General features: G+C 43.4%; 1 protein-coding gene across 3 annotated transcripts; it reads left to right on the plus strand.

The window, feature by feature from the left end:
- On the plus strand, positions 1–27,070 carry CS (citrate synthase). 3 transcript variants are annotated; one of them, XM_065887608.1, is made up of 12 exons: positions 87–266; positions 14,839–14,919; positions 15,289–15,339; positions 15,952–16,059; positions 16,798–16,863; positions 17,765–17,896; positions 18,283–18,471; positions 24,902–25,101; positions 25,780–25,909; positions 26,034–26,135; positions 26,333–26,542; positions 26,854–27,070. In XM_065887608.1, exons 4-12 carry the CDS (start codon positions 16,057–16,059, stop codon positions 27,022–27,024), a joined length of 1,203 nt encoding a protein of 400 aa, XP_065743680.1. In that variant the 5' UTR covers positions 87–266; positions 14,839–14,919; positions 15,289–15,339; positions 15,952–16,056; the 3' UTR covers positions 27,025–27,070. The 3 variants fall into 3 exon arrangements, with proteins under 3 accessions (XP_065743678.1, XP_065743680.1, XP_065743679.1); XM_065887607.1 differs by lacking the exon at positions 14,839–14,919 and adding an exon at positions 1,344–1,433 and having other exon boundaries at positions 106–266; XM_065887606.1 differs by lacking the exon at positions 14,839–14,919 and having other exon boundaries at positions 1–266.
- Positions 27,071–27,340: the final 270 nt, after the last annotated feature.

The raw sequence follows: 27,340 nt of genomic DNA on the forward strand, positions 1-27,340 counted from the left end.
CTTGGGAGGGGGCGGGAGCGGGTTCCGGGTGGTAGGTGGAGCCTCACTGAGGACCCCGGGCTGGGCGCCGCCGCCGGCTCGTTTACCCTTTCCCTCGGCCGCCTCCTTTCAACCTTGTTCCCCTCGTCGGCGCGGCCTCTGGTGCAGCGGCGGCGGCGGCTCCCGTTCCTACCGCAGTTCTCTTCCCTCCTTCCCTCCCCGTCAGATCCCCGAGTTCGCCCACCATGGCTTTACTCACTGCGGCCGCCCGGCTCTTCGGAGCTAAGGTGAGCAACTAGGAGAGAGCGCGCCGTCCCAGGGTGGGGCTGAGGCGACTGCAGGCCCACTAGCGCCGGGGTCTCCCTCCCCTACCCAGGCGCACCCCAGCGCATCTTAAAGGGGCCTTGCGCTTGGCTGGCCGCCAGCCCTGCGTGGCGCTCACAGGGTCACGTGCTTCACTGGCCTCCCGGCCCCTGGGGGTGTTGAGCTCTGCACCCCCCGGCCTGCGTTCTTGGGCCGGTGGGAAGGCCGGACCCAGCTGTCACCCTGCCTGTCTGGGGTGGAAGAGGCGGGGATGCTTGGCCTTGGAAAAAGAAGGAGTGAAGAACACAGGTGTTGTGTTCCGTTGGAGTTAGGGAAAGAGCCTGTTTGGAGGAAGGGGCGGGGTAAGAGAAGTGGCAGGGGTGAGCAGGTGTGCTCACTCTACCCCTGGGCCAGAGCTGGAGCCTTGGCTAATTTCGGCTTCTGCTTTGTAGAGAGGGCCTTGTCAGTTTCTGAACTGCCTGCTTCCATTTCCATTTCTCCAACCCAGTTATTTAAGCCTTTAGTGACCAAGCATAGCAGTTCCTGCTAGAGGAATGCTACTCGGGTCCTCTTTGTCCTTGGGACTGTTGCACTTACTCTTTATATAGGAGGAGCTTGGGTGGGGTGGAGCGCTTGTGTGAAAGCTTCTGCATGATTATCACATATGATTGGAGAAAAAACCAGAAAGGTTTGTCCCCCAAACCGCAGGCTGGCAAGTGAAGATATTGGGCAGGAAATAGTAATTCCAAGGTTACATGACCGGTCCCACTAGTTGCTCACTCAGGTTTTGCTGTTGCTCTTAAGTCTGCTCTACCCAGGAAAGATTCCTCTTATTCTTTGGGGCCCCTTACTTGACTTTTGTTGCCGTTGGAATCAGGAATATTGTTGCAGGTAATAGTGCTTTCAGTTTCATATTGCCAAAATTACTTTTGTCTCTGGGCAACTTGGCTCTTTAAACAGAAACTGGTGTGCTGAGGGAGTCCCAGCCTTCTAATCCAAGCAGGGACAGTCCCACAAGTGACCTTGAATCCTGCAAAGAACTTATACTTTCTCTTCTGCAGACAGATTAAAGTTGCCAGCACCTGAGGGGTGGAAGGGAAACCTTAGAATTGTTTTGGCTTACTGTGTTATCTTGCATGGTTGGTGATAAGGTGAAGCACGTAGGATTTACAGGTTCTTCCAGGTACTCAGCAGCAAGGTGGAGGCTGATCATTTGGGAGATACTTGTCTTACCTGACGGTAGTTTCTTCCGCTGCCAGGGACCAGGGTAAGGAAGCCTCTTGGGAAATGAAGCAAGTTCTAGATAGTGTTTTGGCAGAATAGGGGACACTATAATTAGCTCATTCCAGAGCTGCTAACCCAGACCAGATAATCTAACCCTACAGTTTGAAAAAGCCTTTAGAATTTACGTTCGAATTTATTTTGCCTCTTAAACCTCTGAGGAAACTCAGAAAGCTTTTGGGTTGGGCTTCCCTGGTGGCGCAGTGGTTGAGAGTCCGCCTGCCGATGTAGGGGACACGGGTTCGTGCCCCGGTCCGGGAAGATCCCATATGCCGCGGAGCGGCTGCGCCCGTGAGCCATGGCCACAGAGCCTGCAGGCTCCGCAACGGGAGAGGCCACAATAGTGAGAGGCCCGCGTACCGCAAAAAAAAAAAAAAAAAAAAAAAGAAAGAAAAGAAAGCTTTTGGGTTGACAGGACTACCTAACTGTAGTGATCATTACTGTTTTGTTTACTTTCCTGTTAGAGACGGATCTGAGGATCCCAAAAACCTGTATATTGGAAGCCATTAGAAGGCTTTCGACCCTTAAAACTAATAAAGCCTATCAGATTGAGGAGTAGAAACTTTCTGAGATCTAAGCAGTTAACAGCTAGGATACCAAGAAGCCTTTCGGTTTGTCAGCATTGCTAGCACCTGCCTGAGCTTTCCAGATTAGTCTGCAGTACTCAATTTTACTTTTGCTAGTAAGGTAGGCTTTAGAAGGCAAAAACAGTCTTCTGGCCTGCTACTGTGATTCTCAAGGTCAGGTGTAGTTCTCTTTTCTGAGAAATTTTTTTGACCTTGCTAAGAGACACAAATACTAGTCATTGTTCTGTTGTTCCACCCTTCCCACTGTCAGGTAATTTAATGAACACCTGAGTTGGAGAGACCACCTCTTTCAGAGCCTTGAGATTATTTTGACTTCTTGTTTACCTGAATGAATTTCCACTAAGCAATGGCTTTAGTATTAGCTGTGGGCGCCTTAGCTTTGTGCTGTAAATACTGTCTTTTCATAGGTGATCTGGGTTGGGAATTAGAGTAGGGCCACCAGTTAACTTTTGGATTCATGCCAAAGTGACTTAACCAGCCCTAGTTGCTTCTTGTGTCATTGAGAATCGCTCCTCCAAGCTAGGATGTTTGATAACTTTGCGTAAATCAATCCAGAAGTGTTTCTAGATTATTCCTAGACTTTCTCAAGACTCTTAATACCCGTGATTCCTCTACAGCAGACGTACGCCACTGCACATCTCTTCTGTAAATCCTGGTCTGAAATTGGGTTCTACAAAACTGAGTCAGTTTTGTCCTGTGAAATGTTAGTTAGGCTTAAAGCCCCAAACTTTTAAGGGCAAGCACTCAAATCTCTTTGCCTTCATTTTGATTATCAGCCTACCCAAAGTAATGACAATTCCTTGACGCTTACTAGATGGACCAAAGATGAAAAATGGAGAATAAATCCTCATCATGTGCTAATGGTGGTATGATTGCATTTGTTCTTCCTAGTGGTCTTTAGATTGGTAGCAGGTGAATGCATGGGTGTGGGGAGGCATTGAGGTGAGCCGTGGTGAAGTGGATAATCAGAGAAGGGAAGGCTGGCATTCCTAGTTCTTAGAGTCCAAGTGGGCAGAAGGCAGGAAACCAGACTTGGTGGATCTCCCTAAAGCCACAGAGTAATTCCTTCTGCCCTCTTTTCAGTGCCCTATGTGATAGAGTTGAATAGGATTTGAGTGAAATTAAAAACAGTAGTGAGGCAGCTTTAGCAATGGCTCTTAGGATCTGACTGTCTTTCAGTTCTCCCTCAACTTGCCTAAATTCCTATATTTCTTTTAACATGTTATCATTTTTTTAAATTAATTTTATTTATTTATTTTTGGCTGCATTGCGTCTTCGTTGCTGCACGTGGGCTTTCTCTAGTTGCAGCAGGAGGGGGCTACTCTTTGTTGTGGTGTGCGGGCTTCTGTTGTTGCAGAGCATGGCCTCTAGGTATGCGGGCTTCAGTAGTTGCAGCACATGGGCTCAGTACTTGTGGTACATGGGCTGAGTTGCTCCACAACATGTGGGATCTTCCTGGACCAGGGCTCGAACGTGTGTCTCCTGCATTGGCAGGCAGATTCTTAACCACTGCGCCCCAGGGAAGTCCTTAACATGTTATCATTTAAAAAGCTATACGGGCTTCCCTGGTGGCGCAGTGGTTGAGAGTCTGCCTGCTGATGCAGGGGACACAGGTTCGTGCCCCGGTCCGGGAAGAGCCCACATGCCGCGGAGCGTCTGGGCCCGTGAGCCATGGCCACTGAGGCTGTGCGTCCGGAGCCTGTGCTCCGCAACAGGAGATGCCACAGCAGTGAGAGGCCCACATACCGCAAAAAAAAAAAAAAAAAAAAGCTCCATAAGTAAGTTCACAGTGGGCGTCATCACCTGAGGTGCTTCTTCACATTGCGCATTCATGAATCCTATCTTCAGATTCTGATTCAGCAAAGGTGGGATGGATCTGGGAACTTGTATTTTTTCAAGTATCTCATTTGACTGCTTGGTGATCCCCTCCAGTTGGGCCGACTGTGTTTAATGTGTATATGAAGCTTTGAGTGTTTTGACTTTTTTTTTTGTGTGTGTGATTATTTTAAATGACTTCAGAAATAACTATTCTAAGAAATAGTATGATTTAGACTATTTCTCTGGGTTTGTCTTCCTAGGCCTTTTTTTCAAATGCCTTAGGAAAAGTTTCTTGTAAATCCCTGAAACAAAGCATTGTAAGAACTAGTAGAAGTGAGGGAACAGTTTCTAGTTCCTGAAAAAGTAGTAGTGACAGATCCTATATACTCTATTCAGTAGTGTATGCTTAGTGTGCACATAAGAAGTAGATGTTCAGCACCTATTTGTTAAAGAACAGTAAGAATTTCTCTGAAAGGAAAATTAGGACTCGATTCTTTTCTGAGTCTGAATTGGTGTCCTTTCCCGTCTTCTTCACTGAATAATCAGCGAACCTTTAGCAGAGGGTCTGTTAGACAATGAGAGTTCGGCAGAATTATTAAGGAAACTCTTGTGAGTATGAAGGGCATCACAGTATGAAATCTGAAGATTGCTCAGGCTATTAAGTGGCCTGACCAAGTAGTGCAGGCAGACTTCCAATATCACCATTGTGAAACACAGAGGTTAAATGGCTTTAGTTCTCTGACCTGGTTCTGGGGAGAGAGGAGCCTTTGTCCCATGTGTGTTCTTTTTCACTTAATGCAAGTTGTTTCTTCTGCATTGGAAGCCTTTGTAGCACAAGATTTTTCCTACAGTTATTAGTGAATTATATTTGCTTCATCAACTAAGCCAGTTCTGGCTTGGCAAGCTCTGATCTTTTGTTGATGAAGGACAAGGCTCTAATAAAATCAGGAGCATCTCTCACAAGTTTTTTTAAACTTTTTAAATTGAGGTATAGTTGATTTACAATATTATATTAGTTTCAGGTATACAACATAGTGATTGAACATTTTTTAGATTATACTCCATTTATAGCTATTATAATGTATTGGCTATATTCCCTGTGCTGTACAACATATCCTTGTAGCCTATTAATTTTATACACAGTAGTTTGTAATCTCACAAGTTTGTTGGAGCTCCTGGATATGTGGCAGGATATGTTCTGAATGTGCCTAGGATAGGGAATCAAAGGAAATTTGGCTTTTCCCATGTAGAGTAAGGGTCCTAGATGTGGATCGATGATGATAATAGGCTAGGAGGAATAAGAGAAATAACCACATTATTGAGTAAGTGCTTATCCAAATGGTATTCTACTGTTCCCAGAATTTGGGGGAGAAGGGAGTAGTTTGTTTTTGTTTTTTTTGGCTGCGCTGGGTCTTCCTTGCAGCGCTTGGGCTTCTCTATGGGCTCCACAGTGCGTAGTCTCAGTAGTTGCAGTGCGCGGGCTTCTCTCTAGTTTGGCTCTCTAGTTGGGGTGCGCGGGCTCCAGAGCACACGGGCTCAGTAGTTGCAGCACACGGGTTTAGTTGCCCTGTGGCATGTGGGATCTTAGTTCCCCGACCAGGGATTGAACCCGCGTCCCCTGCTTTGGAAGGCAGATTCTTAACTACTGGACCACCAGGGAAGTCCCGAGAAGGGAGTAGTTTTAATTGATTTTTGTTAAGTGATTTCGCCAATACCCTATTCCAGAAATACCCTAAGTATTATAAGCACGTCTTTGGCAGAATTTCCTGCATGTATTATTTGTCCTTTTCCTCCCTTGGCCCTTTAAGATAGAGGTTCCTTTAATTATATTTTTCCATCCTAGCATAGCACATTTGAGAGCTACAGCCCATTTCTATCAATAATAGCCAGCTCACTAAAAGAGTTATTGCAAGGGGTGGCAGCATATGAGGTTTGAAAATCCTTTTAGTGATTGCGATACCCCCATCCTGTAGAGAATCCTGGCTGTCAGACATTGTGAGCCAGGCCCTTATCTTCGGAAGTAGCTCTCTCCATTTCTCCCCATGAAGGAGGTGACCTATTGAGTGAGGTGACTCCCTGATTCACCTGACAGGTGCTGTTCCAGTAGGATAACTTTACACGTGGCATGCAACCAGAAGCCAAAAGCCCCGCTGCCACACCTCCAGAACTGGGGGAGGAGCTGGGAGGTGAAAGTTCAGGGATGACTCAGAGATTTGTAATCTGCCTGTTGCATCTGTGAGTATAGCTTAGATGTACTATACAAAGCCATTTAGCAGCTTTCCTTGGCAGCCAGTAGATGAAATGAGGTATGTAGCCTAGGGTATGACAGTCCTCTAACATCTCCTGTCTAGATTTGCTTGCTGGTGGGGATTATGGTTAGTTAAATTTGTTTCCTCTCCTTGAGACTCTTCTCTTGGTCAGGAGGCCCTTAGGAAATTGGGGCTTTATTTCCTGTTCTACAGCTAGAGGGAATTATCCATTCACCCCTTCCTCAGGCTTGACTGCCTCTTTCCTGGGATCCAACTCCACGAGAAAATTGTGACACGAGTTGGTAGGTAATAGGCCAACACATTTCTAAGAAACAAATATTTATTGATCTCAGCTATACAGAAGGCACTGTTCTAGATGCCTTCATGCAAATGATTTCATATAGTCTACTTGTCTACCCTGCAGTTGGCTTTGTTGTTACCAGTTTAGAGGTGTGAAAATTGAAACTAGAAGTTAGGTCATACAGCCATGGTAGCACAGCAGAATAGTGGCAGAACCTGGATTTAGGACTTGACCCTTGATAACACCATATCCCAGGCTCTTTATATTCTACCCTTCTGCTTCCTTGCTTAATGCTTTAAACCATGGATGTTTCTTAAACTTTATTGTTCATAGGAATCACTTAGTGAGTTTGTTAAACTGGAGATTTGGATTCAGTAGGTCTGAGGTGAGGCCCAAGATTCTGCATGTCTGACAAGCTCCAAGTAATGCTTGTATTGCAGGCTAGGCATTCATATTTTAAATAGCAAGGCTTTTGAGTACCTTTACATATATGTCCTTGTTGGAGCCTTAGAATCAGACTTTGAGCTAAGTAGCTTAAGTGTTATCCTAAATATGGAGAGGGAAAGGGAAACAGTAGTTAGTTGTTTGCTTTGGATGTCTCAGTTATTTAGTAATGGAGCTGGGACTAGAACCCAAATTTCCTTTCCTAATTCCAAGGCATGTGCTTTGTGCTCTGTCTTCTACATCATTAGATAAAGTTGTCCTAACTTGAATTTTTCCTATTGTAGCCTTTTGGGCGGTCATATCAATGAATTGCTGCTTTTAAAATCCTTCATATTTCTTTATAGTTTTTTCCCTAGGTTGCAGGGTGAGCTAAAATATGACTAAATTTGACATTGAAGGGTGCTAGAAAGTGGCCATACTATTTAATTTTCTACATTTATTATATAACAAATACAGAGCACTTGCTGTGTGTCAGGCATGGTTTTAAGTAAATATTGACCTAATTAATTCTCATAGCAATGCTTTGAGGTAGGTACTATTACTGTTCCCATTTTACAAATATTTTCTCAGGTCCTTTCTCTCTCTCTCTCTCTCTCTCTCTCTCTCTCCCCCCCTCCCCCCCTCCCCCTCTCCCCCTCTCTCCCTCTCTCCTTCTCTCCTTCTCTCCTTCTCTCCTTCTCTCCTTCTCTCCTTCTTCTCTCCTTCTCTCCTTCTCTCCTTCTCTCCTTCTCCTTCTCCTTCTGGGACCCATATAATGCGAATGTTGGTGCGTTTAGTGTTGTCCCAGAGGTCTCTGAGACTGTCCTCATTTCTTTTCATTCTTTTTTCTTTATTCTGTTCTGCGGCAGTGATTTCCACCATTTTGTCTTCCAGCTTGCTTATCCGTTCTTCTGTCTCACTTATTCTGCTACTGATTCCTTCTAGTGCATTTTTTATTTCAGTTATTGTATTGTTTATTTGTTCTTTAGTTTTTCTAGGTCTTTGTTAAACATTTCTTGTATCTTCTTGATCTGTGCCTCTATTCTTTTTCCAAGATCTTGGATCATCTTTACTATCATTACTCTGAATTCTTTTTAGGTAGATTGTTCTCATTTTACAGATAAGGAAATTGAAGCACAGAAAGATTAAATGACTTGGCTAGGGTCACACAGCCAGAAATGTAGTAGGAACACAATGTACTAGCTTTATTCTATAGCTACATAGCCACGCTCTCCACAAACTAGCATTGCTTTGCAAATTGGAGATCTGGCTAAGAAGTGTTGCTGATGGAGGTTAGGGACAGTTGAGATCAGCTCTCCTTAAATTACTTTTGAGGTGCCTCATTAAATGGCAAAGACACTCTCTACAAAGGAAATTAAGACTTTGCTGGTGGTGGAAGTGGGGTGATAGTTTAGTTGCAAGTTCCTCTTCCCCAACCATTCCTTTAACGTAGCATTCATATAAAATGATCTGAGAATTGACTGTAACTAAGCAGCAGTCATGACCTATCTGACACCTTTAAATGATGTTTCATTCTTACAGCCTTGTTAGGTGACCTTCCACCCTTTTCTTTCCGATTTCTTTTTTTCTTTTTTTTTTACCTTAAATGAAGTAAAAGGAGAGGGAAGCTCGTTGATTCTAGTAGTTCTCTCTCACAAAGGGAAAAAACTGTTTTTGTCTGGCTCTCATTCTGTCTGCTGAGCTTGGATAGATTTTTTTCTTTTGCCTAAGATTTAACTTTGAACTATTCTTCTTATAATCCTTCCTCTTGCCAATGATGCAGCCAGCCATTACAGAAACTTCAGCATGGTTTAGAAGTGGAAAAATTATCATTATGGAGAGATTTCAACTTCTTTTTTCTCTATGATGGTATGTTTCCCTATAGCCTCTTTAAAAACAAAACAGAACCACAACAACCAACTACCCACAATTAAAAGGTCTGTTGAGTGCTGACGTGGTCTCTGGGAGATAGGGCCTCTATTATAGGGAATCTGTGGGACCATGGAGCATGGAATAGCTTAAACATGGTTAGCACTGTAGAACAATAGTTTGAACTTATTCACAGGTTTTCCCTTGTTCACTTTTTGGTGACTAGTAAGAAAAAGGAAAGTTCTTTTTTTTTTTTAAATTAATTTATTTGGCTGCCTTGGATCTTCGTTGCAGCACGCAGGATCTTCGTTGAGGCATGCGGGATCTTTAGTTGTGGCATGCAGACTCTTTTAGTTGCGGCATATGGGATCTAGTTCCCTGACCAGGGATCGAACCCAAGCCCCCTACATTGGGAGCGTGGAGTCTTAGCCACTGGACCACCAGGGAAGTCCCCAGGAACGTTATTTCTTGAGTGCTGCGTCTGGCTCCCACGCGCCCTGTGTAAGATGAACAGGCTAAAGGGCTGTTTGTGCTGCGTGCTTTCTGCCCAAATGGTCCTCAGTGAGCTAGAGGAGATGGTTTAGGAAGGTAATGAAAGGAGTTGCAGGCAGCCCTGGTTAACAAGTTGAGGTGTTCCCCCTTTGTTTCAGGGCCATATTCTCTTGTTTTCTGCTCTCTGAATTTAGCTTTGGATTGATTCTTTTTAAAATAACATTTTCTGAAGGGTCTCTTCCCTTTTCAGTTCTCCCTCCTGCCCCAACAGAAAGAGGGGTACTAACTTCTAAAAAGCCTCAGGCCCTACTAACTCTCACCTTAGGCATGTAGTGTTTTGGAATTTATACAGTAACACTAGTTCAAATGATTTTCAGCACGACCAGACAGCAATGCAATACAGTCGGCTCTTTGTGGGTTCTGCATCTGCGGGTTCTGCATCCACAGGTTCTGCGTCTGTGGGTACAACCAACTGTAGATCAAAAATATTAAAAAAAAAAAAAAATTCCAGAGAGGTTTCCCTGGTGGCGCAGTGGTTAAGAATCCACCTGCCAATGCAGGGGACACGGGTTTGAGCCCTGGTCCAGGAAGATCCCACATGCCATGGAGCAACTAAGCCCGTGCACCACAGCTACTGAGCCTGCGCTCTAGAGCCCACGTGTCACAACTACTGAAGCCCACATTCCTAGAGCCCACGCTCCGCAACAAGAGAAGCCACTGCAATGAGAAGCCGGCGCCCTGCAACAAAGAGTAGCCCCCGCTTGCCACAACTAGGGAAAGCCTGCGTGCAGCAACAAAGACCCAATGAAGTCAAAAATAAATTAATTAATTAAAAATTCCAGAAAGTTCCAAAAAGTAAAACTTGAATTTGCCACGTGCTGACAATGATTTGCATAATATTTACTTTGTATTTACAACTATATAGCATTTATAGTGCATTAGGTATTGTAAGTAATTTAGAGGTGATTTTAAAGTATATGGAAGAGGGGCTTCCCTGGTGGCTCACTGGTTAAGAACCCGCCTGCCAATTCAGGGGACATGGGTTCAAGCCCTGGTCTGGGAAGATCCCACATGCCGCGGAGCAACGAAGCCCATGTGCCACAACTACTGAGCTTGCCTTCTAGAGCCCATGAGCCACAGCTACTGAAGCCTGCGTGCCTAGAGCCCGTGCTCTACAACAAGAGAAGCCACTGCAATGAGAAGCCCATGCACCGCAACAACAAGTAGCCCCTGCTTGCCGCAACTAGAGAAAGCACGCACGCAGCAAGGAAGACCCAACACAGCCAAAAATTAAATAAATAAATAAATAAATTAAAAAAAAAAAAGTATATGGAAGGGGACTTCCCTGGTGGTGCAGTGGTTGAGAATCTGCCTGTCAATGCAGTGGACACAGGTTCGAGCCCTGGTCTGGGAAGATCCCACATGCTGCAGAGCAACTGGGCCCATGAGCCACAATTACTGAGCCTGCGCGTCTGGAGCCTGTGCTCTGCAACAAGAGAGGCCGCGACAGTGAGAGGCCTACACACCACGATGAAGAGTGGCCCCTGCTTGCCACAACTAGAGAAAGCCCTCGCACAGAAACGAAGACTCAACAGCCATAAATTAATTAATTAATTTTAAAATAATAATAAAATAAATTAAAAAAAAAGAAAAAGTATATGGAAGGCGACTTCCCTGGTGGTGCAATGGTTAAGAATCCGCCTGCCACAAGAATATACCATGGAGAAAAGACAGCCTCTTCAATAAGTGGTGCTGGGAAAACTGGATAGTTACATGTAAAAGAATGAAATTAGAACACTCCCTAACACCATACACACAAAAAAAACTCAAAATGGATTAAAGACTTAAATGTAAGGCCAGACACTATAAAACTCTTAGAGGAAAACAGGCAGAACACTCTGACATAAATCACAGCAAGATCCTTTTTGACCCACCTTCTAGAGAAATGGAAATAAAAACAAAAATAAACAAATGGGACCTAATGAAACTTAAAAACTTTTGCACAGCAAAGGAAACCATAAACAAGATGAAAAGACAACCCTCAGAATGGGAGAAAATATTTGCAAATGAAGCAACTGACCAAGGATTAATCTCCAAAATTTACAAGCAGCTCATGCAGTTCAATATCAAAACAACAGACAACCCAATCCAAAAATGGGCAGAAGACCTAAATAGTCATTTCTCCAAAGAAAATATACAGATTGCCAAGAAACACACGAAAGGATGCTCAACATCACTAATCATTAGAGAAATGCAAATCAAAACTACAATGAGGTATCACCTCACACCAGTCAGAATGGTCATCATCAAAAAATCTACAAACAACAAATGGTGGAGAGGGTGTGGAGAAAAGGAAACCCTCTTGCACTGTTAGTGGGAATGTAAATTGATACAGCCACTATGGAGAACAGTATGGAGGTTCCTTAAAAAATTAAAAATGGAACTACCATACGACCCAGCAATCCCACTACTGGGCATATACCCCGAGAAAACCATAATTCAAAAAGAGTCATGTACTACAAGGTTCATTGCAGCTCCATTTACAATAGCCAGGACATGGGAGCAACCTGGTTCATTGCAGCTCCATTTACAATAGCCAGGACATGGGAGCAACCTAAGTGTCCATTGACAGATAAATGGATAAAGAAGATGAGGCACATGTATACAATGGAATATTACTCGGCCATAAAAAGAAACGAAATTGAGTTATTTGTAGTGAGGTGGATGGACCTAGAGTCTGTCATACAGAGTGGGGTAAGTCAGAAAGAGAAAAACAAATCCTGTATGCTAACACATACATATGGAACCAAAAAAAAAAATGGTTCTGAAGAACCTAGGAGCAGGACAGGAATAAAGACATAGATGTAGAGAATGGACTTGAGGACACGGGGAGGGGGAGGGGTAAGCTGGGACGAAGTGAGAGAGTGGCATGGACTTATATATACTGCCAAATGTAAAATAGCTAGTGGGAAGCAGCCACAGGGAGATCAGCTCAGTGCTTTGTGACCATCTAGAGGGGTGGGATAAGGAGGGTGGGAGGGAGACGCAAGAGGGAAGAGATATGTGGATATATGTATATGTATAGCTGACTCACTTTGTTATAAAGCAGAAACTAACACGCCATTGTAAAGCAATTATACTCCAATAAAGATGTTTAAAAAAAAAAAAAAGAATCTGCCTGCCAGTGTGGGGGACACAGGTTCAAGCCCTGCTCCGGAAGGATCCCACATGCTGCGGAGCAACTAAGCCCATGCGCCACAACTACTGAGCCTGCACTCTAGAGCCCACGTGCCACAACTACTGAGCCTGCGTGCCACAACTACTGAAGCCCATGTGCCTAGAGCCCTGCTGTGCAACAAGAGAAGCCATCACAATTAGAAACTTGCGCACCGCAACGAAGAGTAGCCCCCACTCACCCGCCACTGGAGAAAGCCTGTGCGCAGCAACGAAGTATATGGAAGGATGTGCTTATTAGGTTATGTGCAAATACTACAACATTTTATATAAAGAACTTGAGCTTCCTCGGATTTTGGCTATCTGTTGGGGATAGGGGGTCCTGGAACCAATCCCCCCTTGAATACTGAGGGATGACTGTAGTTACTAGAAAAGGTGTCTCTGACCTTTTGGTGAAAGGAGGAGAAATGTAGACTTTCTCCACAGTTTGTGTGTGTGTGTGTGTGTGTGTGTGTGTGTGTGTGTGTAATCTTTAGTTTGCATGGTACTTCCACATCCATTGTAATTTAATCGTCACAAGGCAACCCTGTGAGAAGTGTGGTAGGTATCAGCACCATTTTATAGATGAGGACACTGGGGCTTATTTTGACAATACCATTTTATCTTCAAAATAATCTTGTGGGGACTTCCCTGGTGGTCCAGTGCTTAAGACTCCATGCTCTAATGCAGGGGGCACAGGTTCGATCCCTGGTCCACGAGCTAAGATCCCACGTGCTGCGCACAGCCAAAAAAGAAAAAAGAAAAAAAATCTTGTGAAGAAAAGTCAACCTCCTTGCCTCACTCCTTACAACTTGGTAGTAGTATAACTGGTTGTCTTTTTCTTTTTTTTTAAACACTACAAGTTAGGTGTTATTTTTATTTTTGTTTATTTATTTGGCAGTGCTTGGTCTTCATTACGGTGTGCAGGCTTCTCTAGTTGTGGTACACGGGCTCAGTAGTTGTGTGCAGGCTCTCTAGTTGTGGCCTGAGGTCTTAGTTGCCCTGCAGCATGTGGGATCTTAGTTCCCCAACCAGGGATCGAACCTGTGTCCCCTGCATTGGAAGGTGGATTCTGGACCACCATGGAAGTCCCTGGTTGTCTTTTTCAAAGGCAGTGTTGAACTTTCTGTTGCAACTCAGCAATCTTCATAGAAAGTTGTTTTTCTTGGGGGGGAAAATCTATCTCTAAACATAGCCTAGCTACACTATTTATATTTACAATTGCCAAGATATGGAAGCCACCTAAGTGTCCATCAAGAGATGAATGGATAAAGAAGCAGTGTTGTATATATACAATGGAATACTGCTCAGCCATAAAAAAGAGTGAAATTTTGCCATTTGCAGCAATATGGATGGAGTTGGAGTATATTATGCGAGTGAAATAAGTCAGAGAAAGACAGATACTAATCACTTATATGTGGAATCTAAAAAAGAAAACTAGTGACTATAACAAAAAAGAAAAAGACACTGATATAGAGGATAAACTATAGTGGTACAGTGTGGGGAGGGGAAAGATGGGGTAGGGGGTTAAGAGATCCAAACTAAGTATAAAATAAACTATAAGGATATATTGTACAGCACAGGGAATATAGCCAGTATTGTATAATAACTATAAATGGAATATAACCTTTAAAAATTAATCCAAAAAAAAATTGTGAATCAGGGCACTTCCCTGGTGGTCAGTGGTAAAGAATCCACCTCCAATGCAGGGGACGTGGGTTCGATCCCTGGTCAGGGAACTAAGATCCCACATGCTGTGGGGCAACTAAGCCCGCGTGACACAACTACTGAGCTCGTGCGCCTCAACTAGAGCCCATGTGCCTCAAACTACAGAGCCCACGCACCCTGGAGCCTATGTGCCACAACTAGAGAAGAGAAAACCCGCAGGCCACAGCTAGAGAGAAGCCCGCGCACCACAACGAAGAGCTCTCACGCTACAACGGAAGATCCTGGGTGCCGCCTCTAAGACCCAGTGCAGCCAAAAATAAATAATAAATCTTTTTTTAAAAAATTGTGAATCACTATGTTGTATACCTGAAACTTATATAATGCAGTACATCAACTATACCTCAATTTAAAAGAAAAAATTCCTTTGGTACAGGTGTGTAGGTGATAAACTCTCAGCTTTTGTTTACCTGAAATGTCTTTATTTCACCCCCTTTAAGATTTCTTCCTCACCTGGGTACACAACTCTAGCTTAGTAATTATTTTCTCTCAATATTTTAAAGATAATTTACCAGTTTTCTAGTTTCCATTGCAGTTGTTGAGCAGTCTGTTGGTTGTTGCTTTGTAGATATTCTGTTTTTTTCTGTGCTTTTTCCAGGAGCATATCAGGTAGTGTTGTAAAAGGCTGCTTCCACCTGTGGGCTCTCCTAGACTGGAGAGGTTGAAGTGTTGCCAAAAGGCTAGGTGCTGAAGAAACCTTACCAGCTGGGTTAAGTAATTGATCAGTTTCCTCATTTGCTTTTCTCAGAGCTATTGTCGACTAGAGTGGGATGGACTGGGTACTTTAACAACTGCCTCTCTGACATTTCTTCTGTGCCTAACAAACCCAGCCGTAGAACCCAGGTGATGGGAGAGTCTCTTCAGGGAATGCTAATGAAGCTGTTGCTTCCAGACTAGTAACTCTTTCCAGGTTGCTCGAGGCCTTTTATAGCTTTCTTATGTCAGACTGTCCTTAGAGGCTAAAATGAAGAGAGGTTGAGTCACTGTAACTCCTTTTTAATACATAGGAGGGAGGACAATTGCATAAGGTTTTGTGTTTTCTTTGCAGAATGCATCCTGTCTTGTTCTTGCTGCCCGGCATGCCAGTGCTTCTTCCACGGTAAGGTTTGGAAAAGAGGACTGAGAATCATTGAGGCAGCTTGACCCTGGGATGGGGAGGGGTGGTGGGCTACTACTCAGCCTCTCATCATTATCCTGAGTATCTCCTGGAGGTTTCCAGTTGTTATTATTGTTACAAGTATTATCACTACTACTACTTTAAGATAGCTGAAGCACTGTGGACATGATAAGGACTGTGGGGTTTTGGCTGGGAAAAGTAGCTCTGTAATGTACTTCAACAAAAGTACCATTCTCTTCAGTGACTATCTGTCCCATACAAGGAAATGTTGGAGCTTATGGTATTGGTTAGAAATTAGACTATTCTTAAGTTTATAATTTAATGGCAGTAAGTAATTCACATTATTGGGCAACCATCATCACTATTCATGGCCAAAACTTTTTCATCTTCCCGAATTGAAACTGTACCCATTAAACAACTCCCCATTCCCTTCTTGCTGTGCCTAATTTTAGCCTCATCTGTATACAGAAGTTGACCAGACTTCCCTGGCAGGTAGAGAAAGTCAAATTCTAAAAAGCAGTCTTAACATACCTACTTTGCAGAAATCTAATCAATATTTTGATCATCACTTAGCCTCTCTACTTCTCGTTTTAGAATTTGAAAGACATATTGGCTGATCTGATACCTAAGGAGCAGGCCAGAATTAAGACCTTCAAACAGCAACATGGCAAGACGGTGGTGGGCCAAATCACTGTGGACATGGTAAGGGTTGTAGCGTTTTGCCTGCAAAAAGTAGCTCTGTAATATGCTTCAACAAAAGTACCATCCTCCTCACTGATTGTTCAAAGCACTCTGTCCCATATAAGGAAATGTTGAAGCTTATGGCATTTGTTAGAAATTAGACTATTCTTTTCTATAAATTTAATAGTTGAGGCTAACCTAATTCATGTATGGGAGGGATAAATGAAGTTTTTATTCCTCTTCCCAACCCCTTAGCTTTTGGGCCCAAGGCTCTCTGTCTTTGAGTTGATGCTGTGCTGATCATCCAGTTAAACCACAGCTCTAGCAGGCCTTCTAGAACAGCTTTAGGATCGTTTCGTCTTCAGTCCTAAGAGTCTAAGCAGCTCAGATGATAATTTCACAACAGTGTTTAGCCATTGGTCTCCATCTCCTTTCCCTACAGTCAATCCCATTCTTTTTACTTCGGTTGGTGGGAATGAGGGGATAAAAGTGGGCAGGAGAAAAAACAATAAGAAAAGGGAACAGAGGCAAAAATACTAACTAAAGGTAGTGATTTCTCAACTTAAAAAAATCATTTCCAGTGTTAGCAGTCTTCCTTTCAAAGTTCCATCCTATAGTAAGTTAACTCCTCAGAAATCTTCCCCCAAATGAAGTCTTGCAAGTCAGAGAATAAATTTCCTCTCCCAGATCCCATGAAGCACTAACAAGCTCTAGCCTGAATTATTCAGACAACTGGTTACATCCTCTTCTTTTCTTTAGATGTATGGTGGCATGAGAGGCATGAAGGGATTGGTATATGAAACATCAGTTCTTGATCCTGATGAGGTAAGAGACCCTCATACCAATCACTAATAATCACTGATTTTACTGACCATTGTGCACACCATGGATTAGACCAGCAGTCCCCAACCTTTTTTTGCACCAGGGACCAGTTTTTTGGAAGACAGTTTTTCTGCGGATGGGTCAGGGGTGATGGTTTCTGGATGATTCAAGGGCATTACATTTATTGTGCACTTTATTTCTATTATTATTACATTGTAATATATAATGAAATAATTATTCAACTCACCATAATGCTGACAGGAGGCGGAGCTCAGGCAGTAATGCCGGTGATGAGGAGTGGCTGTAAATACAGGTGAAGCTTCACTCGCTCGCCTGCTGCTCACCCCCTGCTGTGCAGCCTGGTTCCTAACAGGCCGTGGACCAGCACTGGGGTTCTGGGGACCTCTGGCTTAGACCACTAAGGGTGCGGAGAACAAAATAAAGCACCTACCTGTATATTTTGGAAGGTGAAAATAGGTATATATGGAATAACTGAAGAGCGAGTTTACCTTTTTAATATATCAACTAGTAAAACTAAAAGTACAAAGCAGGAGTAAGTTACCTAAAGATTTGTTCTTTAAAAGTTCTAACTTGGGCTTCCCTGATGGCGCAGTAGTTGAGAGTCCGCCTGCCGATGCAGGGGACACGGGTTCGTGCCCCGGTCCGGGAAGATCCCACATGGCGCGGAGCGGCTGGGCCCGTGAGCCATGGCCGCTGAGCCTGCGCGTCCAGAGCCTGTGCTCCGCGACGGGAGAGGCCACAACAGTGAGAGGCCCGCGTACCGCAAAAAAAAAAAAAAAAAGTTCTAAATTGTTGACAGGTCTGATAAAAGTGGGATCAGTCAATTACGTGACTTTGAGGCTAACAAACTTACGAGTTGTAATCCTTACTCTTCTCCCTCAAGGGCATCCGTTTTCGAGGCTACAGTATCCCTGAATGCCAGAAAGTGCTGCCCAAGGCTAAGGGTGGGGAAGAACCCCTGCCAGAGGGATTATTTTGGCTGCTGGTAACTGGACAAATCCCAACAGAGGAACAGGTAAGCAGAAGGACACTAGCGCTTCTCATTCACCTCCTTCTTTGCCTTTTTCTAATCTCAGACACTGAATCCTGATCTGGTTATGGGTGGTAGTTTATAGAGGGGAAGGAATCAGAGCAGAGTTCTGCTGTATACGTGGACTGTATTGAATTCTCTTGGATTTTCTTTACTTAGAGGTCACTGTCTTTTTATTTTATTTTTTTATTTTTAGTTTTGGCTGCACGGCACAGCTTGCAAGATCTTATTTCCCCGGAATTGAACCTGGGCCCCCAGCAGTGAGAGTGCCGAGTCGTAACCGCTAGACCGCCAGGGAATTCCCATTGTTTTTTAATTTCTCTTTTCTTTTTTCCTTGCCTAATGTTTTGAACAATGTCTCCCTTTCACAGGTATCTTGGCTCTCAGAAGAGTGGGCAAAGAGGGCAGCTCTGCCTTCCCATGTGGTCACCATGCTGGACAACTTTCCCACTAATCTACACCCCATGTCTCAGCTCAGTGCAGCCATTACAGCTCTCAACAGTGAAAGCAACTTTGCCCGAGCATATGCAGAGGGTATCAACCGAACCAAGTACTGGGAGGTAGGAAACTTTGCTGTGATGATTGATGTTTGATGGAGATCCAAAGGACTTGAGTGTGAAGGAAGAAAAAGGAATGTAGAATCCTTCGGAAAATTACTACCCTGAGTTATGCCAGAAACTCATTTAAAAGAATTTTACTGTAGGCTTGCTTTTTATCTGTCTTTGGAATTACAAAGATAAATGAAGCATGCTTTCTATCACCAAGGTTATTGATTTAGTTAGGGTGATATACACATAAAAAAGAAACTATGGGCTTCCCTGGTGGCACAGCGGTTGAGAATCCGCCTGCCAATGCAGGGGACATGGGTTCGAGTCCTGGTCCAGGAGGATCCCACATGCCACGGAGCAACTAGGCCTGTGTGCCACAACTACTGAGTTGCGCACCACAGCTGCTGAGCCTGCGTGTCACAACTACCGAGGCCCATGTGCCTAGAGCCCGTGCTCCACAACGAGAGAGGCTGCCGCAGAGAAGCCCGCACACCACAATGAAGAGTAGCCCCCACTCGCCGCAGCTAGAGAGAGCCTGCGCACAGCAGTGAAGACCCAGTGCAGCCAAAAATAAATATAAATAAAATAAATCAATTTATTTTAAAAAAAAAAAAGAAACTACAATTCAGTAATCTTGCTGGAATAGAGGTGTGTACACTGTGCTGTTGGAACATTGAAAAAGATGTGACTTAACTGCAGAGCCCCCGAGGAAGGTTTTGCAGAGTAGTCTCACTCTGGCCCCAAAGGGTCCCTTCTTCTCTTCAAATAAGGAGAACCATTCATTCATTCATTCATTCATTTCTGCGTTGGGTCTTTGTTGCTGTGCACAGGGTTTCTCTAGTTGCAGTGAGCAGGGGCTACTCTTTGTTGTGGTGCACAGGCTTCTCATTGTGGTGGCTTCTCCTTGTGGAGCATGGGCTCTAGGCGCTCGGGCTTCAGTACTTGTGGCACGCAGGCTCAGTAGTTGTGGCACGTGGGCTTAGTTGCTCCACAGCATGTGGGATCTTCCCAGACCAGGGCTTACACCCGTGTCCCCTGCATTGGCAGGTGGATTCTTAACCACTGCGCCACCAGGGAAGTCCCCAGATAAGGAGAACCCTGAGAATTTGGAAGAATGGCAGCTAAGGCAACTCTGGAGGCTAGGAGGACTAATGCCAGTCAGCCACAGTTTGGACTAACCCACTCAAGATACCTGTCAGGAGTGGAAGGGTGGTTAGTATCCTGGAAGTAGGATCCAAAAAGCAAATGAGCTTTATTCTCTGAAAATGAAATGTGATCTTAATAGTTCAAACTCTGTGGTTAGAGTATGAGAACCTTGTTGGGCCTTGTCCTAGCGCATAGGACATAATTCCTTTTCCATACCGCACATACTTACAAACACTGGGTAAAGTACAATTTATCTGGCTAAGTTTACAGAAGGACATCTCATTTTCTTTTGTTTCTTATTTAGAGACAGGTAGTATAGGAACAGGAAAGTTCCTTTCTGCAAAGCAGATACACTAAAGGATTTTTGACCAGGAGAAGGTCCCCAAAGAGTTCACTATGAGGCAAGGCACAGAGTAGCATGGCCCACTGGTCTGATGAAATCTCCTTGGGGTTTTGGCAAATCCCACTTCATTGGATTGGTCAATATTTATTCAGTGCCAACTGTGTATAGAGAATTGTGTTTGCTGTTGGGGGAAAGAGGGAAAGTTTGCAATTGATACTAGTCTGGTTGGCTTTGAGGAGGAAGGTATAGGAATGATGCAAACTAAACCTATTCACAAGCATTTATAAAGTCACACATCAGCAGGTTCAGAAGGTTGTATAAACTGAATATGTTGCTTTTCATTTTCTTTTTAAAATACTGTTCAAGTAATTGTTATCTGTGTGGGTCACCATAACAGAAAAGGTTAAAATCAAGGCCAACAGTTCTTCTATTTTAAAATTTGTCTTTTAGAAATTGACCACTCAGAAGTGCCTGTTACTTCTTACAGTGCTGTTGTGTTGCCTGTTGTAGAGTTCTTCATACCTTGCAATAAATACCTACAAGATATTTCCCAGGTATCCAAACATGCTGCATTGCTTCACACTGTCCTTTATTGAGTCAGGAAAATGAATCTTGTTCTTCTCTGCTTGCTATTGCCTCCATTTCAGTGTACAGCCATTGATTGGTTGTCCTGCCACCTCTTTGTGAGATATCATCTGAGGGTGGCTGTCTTGAGGTGAACATTGTATTTCAGGACCTTGCCAACCTGGAGAGTGTTTCTAAGCAATACTGATATATCTGTCAGCCTCAGGATGTGCATCTAATAAGTTCACACTGAACAAAAATTAGCACCAGTAACTGCTTTAGTGGAGCTTGGTGCTCTTTTGCTGCCATATCCTATCTCTCTCAAAGATCAGACATGCTATTTCAGTTTAGTTCTCTGTCTTGGTTAATTTAACCATGCTCCTTTAGTAGAATTACATGACAGCATTCAGCTGGTTATTTCTGTTTAAAAATTTATGTTAAGGAGTATATGTGATCTAATTCTCTACTAGAATCATCAGTTCATGCTGTTTTTTACATACACCTCAAGAGGATGATCTTCCTACAACTTTCCTTCCGTAACAGTTTACATGACTTTAGATAAATAGTGTAATCTATTGAGGTGAAAAAGTTACATCTATTACTAATTTACTAATTGACTTAACTTCACTCGTGACTAGGAGATTACTCTGATGCACCAGCTGTTTAATTATGAAGTAGCCTTAAGATATTGTTGAATTGGGTAAAATCTGCAAAGTAGCTGACAGATGAGGTTTTTCTAGTAAGGCATATGAACAGTATATGTAGGTTTTGAAGCTGTTTAATCTATAATAAAATCATCATCCCAACACCTAACAACTCTTGAAAACATGCCAAATATTAGCTTAAATGTTTTATATTCATTATCTGATTTAATCATCAGAACAGCCCCATGAGGTAGATGTCACTGATGTCATTTTACTGAATGGGAAAGCTGAAGATTAGAGAAAATAAGTAGCTTGCCTAGGGTCATGCAGCTAGTAACTGGTAGACAGCAGATTGAGACTTGAGTTTGCTTCACTCTAGGGTCTCTTCACCATTAATACTGGATCTCCTCTTTTTCTGCGTCTTCTTTATAATGACTGATAGCTAACACAACATTGTAAGTCAACTATACTCCAATAAAGATTTTTTTTTTAATGACTGATAGCTAAATACTTGGTCAGAATTTCTCTAGCACTAGAGATGCTGGCTCACAATGATGATTATGGTCAGTTTTGTTACCTTTATTCCAGGCAGTTGTGATGGCGTGATTTGTCTTTTTTTCTGAGGGTTTAAAGATGAAGAATGAGTTAGTACCAGTAACTAAATAGCACCTCAGTCTTAGTTTATTAAAGAAGAAATAAGGGGGCTTCCCTGGTGGCGCAGTGGTTGAGAGTCCGCCTGCCGACGCAGGGGACACGGGTTCATGCCCCGATCCGGGAAGATCCCACATGCCGCGGAGCGGCTGGGCCCGTGAGCCATGGCTGCTGAGCCTGCACGTCCAGAGCCTGTGCTCCGCAACGGGAGAGGCCACAACAGTGAGAGGCCCACGTACCACAAAAAAAAAAAAAAAAAAAAAAGAAGAAGAAATAAGGAGGCATTCTCTGTCAGTGTGTTTGTTTCTTTATTTAACCTCTTGACTGTACAGCTTTACCACTACAAAAAGCAGGGTAAAGATCCCACACTGTCATACCTGGTCTGATACTTGCTGCTTTATAAACTTCATCCTCAGTGGTAGAAGTTGAAACAATCCTCTTTTTGTAGTTTCTTTATGTTGTGGTCATTCATACTTTACAAATGATTTTGCAAGTTAGTACATACTCCACAGATAACAGTTTGCCTAGCCCAGGATCTTGTTCTTGGCATTCTGCTAATGAATCCAGGTCCCTTAGAACTGCATATCCTTGATGCAGGCTTCTGGAAATAACCTACTTCCTTGGGGGATGTGAATCTGCAAGAAGGTATGGTTAATAGTATGATTATCATGTAAATAATCTCCTGAGAACTTGCAAGTGTTAGCTAAGTACTTCTTGCTTCAAGTAGCTTTTTAATTTTGGCAGTATTCTCATTGAATCTTGGTGGCATTGACAAAATTCACTGAGTGCTTGAGTAATAGATGACTTCACAGAGATTATCTCATTTAGGCTAGTTATTATAGATTTTGTTCTTTGTTCCAACAAAACTACCAAAACCTGATGACTTCTTACAGGAACATTTAGCCAGTTAGCTTGATAGGACAGCACAATGTAATGTCATTCAGCAAGTATTTTCTCCACGCTTTCAATGTACTGTGACTGAAAGTAGAAATTTTTATTGTTTTGTGGTTTTTTTTTGGCCGCATCTCATGGCTTGCAGGATCTTTCCCAACCAGGAATTGAACCCAGGCCCTGGCAGTGAAAGCACCGAGTCCTAACCACTGGACCACCAGGGAATTCCTGAATTTTTTTGTTATTAAAAGAAAAAACTTGGGGGCTTCCCTGGTGGCGCAGTGGTTGAGAGTCCACCTGCCGATGCAGGGGACACAGGTTCGTGCTCTGGTCCGGGAAGATCACACATGCTGCAGAGCGGCTAGGCCCGTGAGCCATGGCTGCTGAGCCTGTGCGTCCAGAACCTGTGCTCCACAGCGGGAGAGGCCACAACAGCGAGAGGCCCGGGTACCGCAAAAAAAAAAAAAAAAAAAAAAGAAAAAACTTGGGAATTCCATGGCGGTCCACTGGTTAGCACTCCATGCTTCCCTTCCACTGCAGGGGGCACGAGTTCGATCCCTGGTCTGGGAACTAAGATCGCACAAGCCTCACAGCGTGGCCAAGAAAACCAAAAACTACTCAAACCCTGTCGCCCTCCCTAAAAGAAAATCCCTATGAGAAGATAAAATTGAGACATAAAAGTTGAGCACACTATTAACATCACAAAAAGACAACCAGATATTATATGTTTCTCTTAATAAATGAACACAGCACTATTCATCAAAAAGTCTTGCTGGGCTTCCTTGGTTGGCGCAGTGGTTGAGAGTCCGCCTGCCGATGCAGGGGACACGGGTTCGTGCCCCAGTCCGGGAAGATCCCACATACCGTGGAACGGCTAGGCCCGTGAGCCATGGCCGCTAGGCCTGCGCGTCCAGAGTCTGTGCTCCGCAACGGGAGAGGCCACAACAGTGAGAGGAGGCCCGCGTACCGCAAAAAAAAAAAAAAAAAAAAAAAGTCTTGCTGAAGAAATTGAACATGAATCTGCTCAAACCTCTAGCTCTATCAGTCTGTCGGAAATACAGTGGATAGAGGGACATGTTAAATGACATCACAGGTATATAACTAGCAAAATCTAAACTGTGGGAAATTCTACAGGACAAATGATCTGATTTTCCACAAATAAACTGCAAAGTAAAAAAAGTACAGCATAAGAGGGAACTTAAATTAATTAAAAAGACTTCAGAGACATGTCATACAATTGCAATGTGGGCTATTTTCAGTGAAACAGACAAATGAGGGGGAGCTTTACAATAAATGAATGAGGTGGGGGGGGACTTGAATACTGAGTAGATAGTTAATGATATTGAAGAATTGTTAAATTCTTTTCAGTAGGATAATGGTTTTGTGATTTTGATTATGAAGGACCTTTATCTTTTAGAGATACATGCTTAAATGCTTACCTGTTACATATGATATCTGGGATTCACTCAAAATAATTTGGGAGATGAGAGGGGAAAGTAAGGATATAGATGAAACAAGCATGGCCATGAGTTAATAATTATTTAAGCTAGATGATGCTTATTAGCTGAGTGGGTAACCTTGTGCCCCAGTTTTTACAAATGAAGGCTATGTTACCTTACAGGACTATTGTAAGAAAAGAAAAAAATGAAAATAATATATCTAGCACAGTACCTGTTATATAGTAAGTGCTTAAAAAATGGAAGCCTTTGTTCATAACTAACAATTGAATGCCACTGTTTGACCCTTGGCATATATGGTGAATTTTCTTTGAAAGATGGAACATAGAATTATTAAAAACCTAGTGTCGTAGCACATTCTTTGAATGCAATGTCATATAGTGGAAAAGATCATGGTTAAACATATAAGGGTTCAAAATCTGACTTTGGCATTTAACTGAATGCTCTGAGCCTCAGTTCTCCTTTTAAAATGGAGGTCATTATATACTTTGTAGAATGGGAAAAAATTGGGAATAATGTTTTAATATACATGAGATAGTTTGTATAAATCCCTTAATGCGGTGCCTGGGTCATAACAGTTATTCAGTTAAATGGTCATTGTTGTTATACTCCATTTATAATCACCCAGCATAGAATCATCAATCCAAATAGCCCAGTCCATAGAGAACAAACACCATCCCTGCCTAATTCTTCCTTGTTGATAATTCCTCTTCTTTTTTTCTCCATTTTCCTCTTCTCCCCATCAGTTGATTTATGAAGACTGTATGGATCTGATTGCAAAGCTACCTTGTGTTGCAGCAAAGATCTACCGGAATCTCTATCGAGAGGGCAGCAGTATTGGGGCCATTGATTCTAAGCTGGACTGGTCCCACAATTTCACCAACATGTTAGGCTATACTGATGCTCAGTTCACGGAGCTCATGCGCTTGTACCTCACCATCCACAGGTGAGGGAGACCCAGCAACCATAGCCACCAGGTGCCTGGATTGGTGGTGAATATTAAGAAAAACTCCTTGGGACTTCCCTGGCAGTAGTAGTTAAGACTGTGCTTCCACTGCAGGGGGGCGTGGGTTCCATCCCTGGTCGGGGAATTAAGATCCTGTATGTCATGCAGCATGCCAAAAAAACCCCAAACTCCTTAACAGGTGGTAGGCAGCAAGGAGATGGAAACACAGCGTATGGGATGGTACAAGGCAAGAACGGGGTCTGGTAAAGAAGGTCAGGAGGTCTAGAAAAATTACCATAACCATGCTAAGAGTAAGATAGTGCTTCTGGCTAGGAAAAGGTACTAGCTGCTCACATTAGACAGGTCCTTTGGCTTTCCAGGAGCTCCCTCTTCTGGCCATTGCTGTTAAAGCTGCAGTGAGAGTCAGGGAGCTTGGCACGCAGGCCAGGCATCATCAAGCAGTAACCTCCCCAGCCCTGTGGATTAGTGAACAAAGGCTGATAATAAGATTGGGACATCTCTTACAAGAGCTTATGTATAAGTGACTAACTATAGGCTGGTGTGAATCCATAGCTAGGCTAGTATGTGACAATAAGAGAACAAGGACTGTGTTTCAATAATCTGCCCCTTTTTTCTCCTTTCTCTTGGCCTTGATTCTCCTTTCTTACTTCCCCACAGTGACCATGAGGGTGGCAATGTAAGTGCCCATACCAGCCACTTGGTGGGCAGTGCCCTTTCAGACCCCTACTTGTCCTTCGCAGCAGCCATGAATGGGCTGGCAGGGCCCCTGCATGGACTGGCAAATCAGGTAAGACTGTTCTTTTTCTTCTCCTGCTCCGTGTTTTTCTTAATCCCATGCTTTGTTTCTGATCCTGGCGTTCTCTCCTGGCATATGCATTGACACTCTTTTATTCTCCAAACCTTACCCACAGGAAGTACTTGTCTGGCTGACACAACTACAGAAGGAAGTTGGCAAAGATGTGTCAGATGAGAAGTTACGAGACTATATCTGGAACACACTCAACTCAGGACGGGTAAGCAGAGATGCTTAGCAACTAGGAAAGAAGCCAAGACTCAAGTTCTATAATTTGGAAGAATGAAGGAGAAAAGAATGAGATAACTCCCTAAATTAGAGGAGATTTTTTTTCCATTTGTCTACCCTAAAGAATACAGAAAAGACAAGAATTTCTACCTGAGAATACAACTGGTTTTCCCTCCCTATCCTTTGCAGGTTGTCCCAGGCTATGGCCATGCAGTACTAAGGAAGACTGATCCACGATATACCTGTCAACGAGAGTTTGCTCTGAAACACCTGCCTCAGGACCCCATGTTTAAGCTGGTTGCTCAGCTGTACAAGATTGTGCCCAATGTCCTCCTAGAGCAGGGCAAGGCCAAGAATCCTTGGCCCAATGTAGATGCTCATAGTGGGGTACTGCTCCAGGTGAGTCCTCCTTTCCCTGCTTTCCTCTAATTTATACCAAACCTTACTGTTCTCTGCCATGCACAAAATCAACTCCCTAGTCAGAGCAAGGACTCTCACACCTCTTTCCTTACCCTTTTGTTAAAGTTGCCTATGGTGGGGGAGGTGTGGGCTAGAGGAAAGGGATGCTTTCCTTTCAGAACCCAGTTGCTATACTTTTCCCAGTCATTTCTATTTAAGGCTAACTGGGTTAAGGTTTTTAATCAATCTGGACTTGTACATGCCACTACCTGTGGGCCTTTAACAAAACTTTTTTCTCTTTTACCTTACAGTACTATGGCATGACGGAGATGAATTACTACACAGTCCTGTTTGGGGTATCACGGGCACTGGGTGTATTAGCACAGCTCATCTGGAGCCGAGCCCTAGGCTTCCCTCTAGAGAGGCCCAAGTCCATGAGCACAGACGGTCTGATGAGGTTTGTGGACTCTAAGTCAGGGTGAAACTGAAGACTGGGAGGAAACTAGCTACCAGAAAGTGAGGGATCTTAAAGAAAAAAAAAAGTATAATTTTGTTTCAGGGGGCTTCTAAAGACTTAAGATTAAATTGTATCTGAGGCACTGATGATAAGTTTGAGGTTAAGATATTAATTAAAATTTTAAAAGATGAAAAGTAACCCCTTTTTCCCAAACCAGCTCCTTTCCCCGGCCTGGTATGAGTTGCCCATCAACTATAGGATGACCAGGACTAATGCATGTGGTACGGGTTAGGTTTACCCGTGCCCCCACCCAATCTCCAGAGTAAGATCTTTCCCTAGGT

Source organism: Phocoena phocoena, chromosome 11 (genome assembly GCF_963924675.1).
Source record: "Phocoena phocoena chromosome 11, mPhoPho1.1, whole genome shotgun sequence".
Lineage (NCBI taxonomy): Eukaryota > Metazoa > Chordata > Mammalia > Artiodactyla > Phocoenidae > Phocoena > Phocoena phocoena.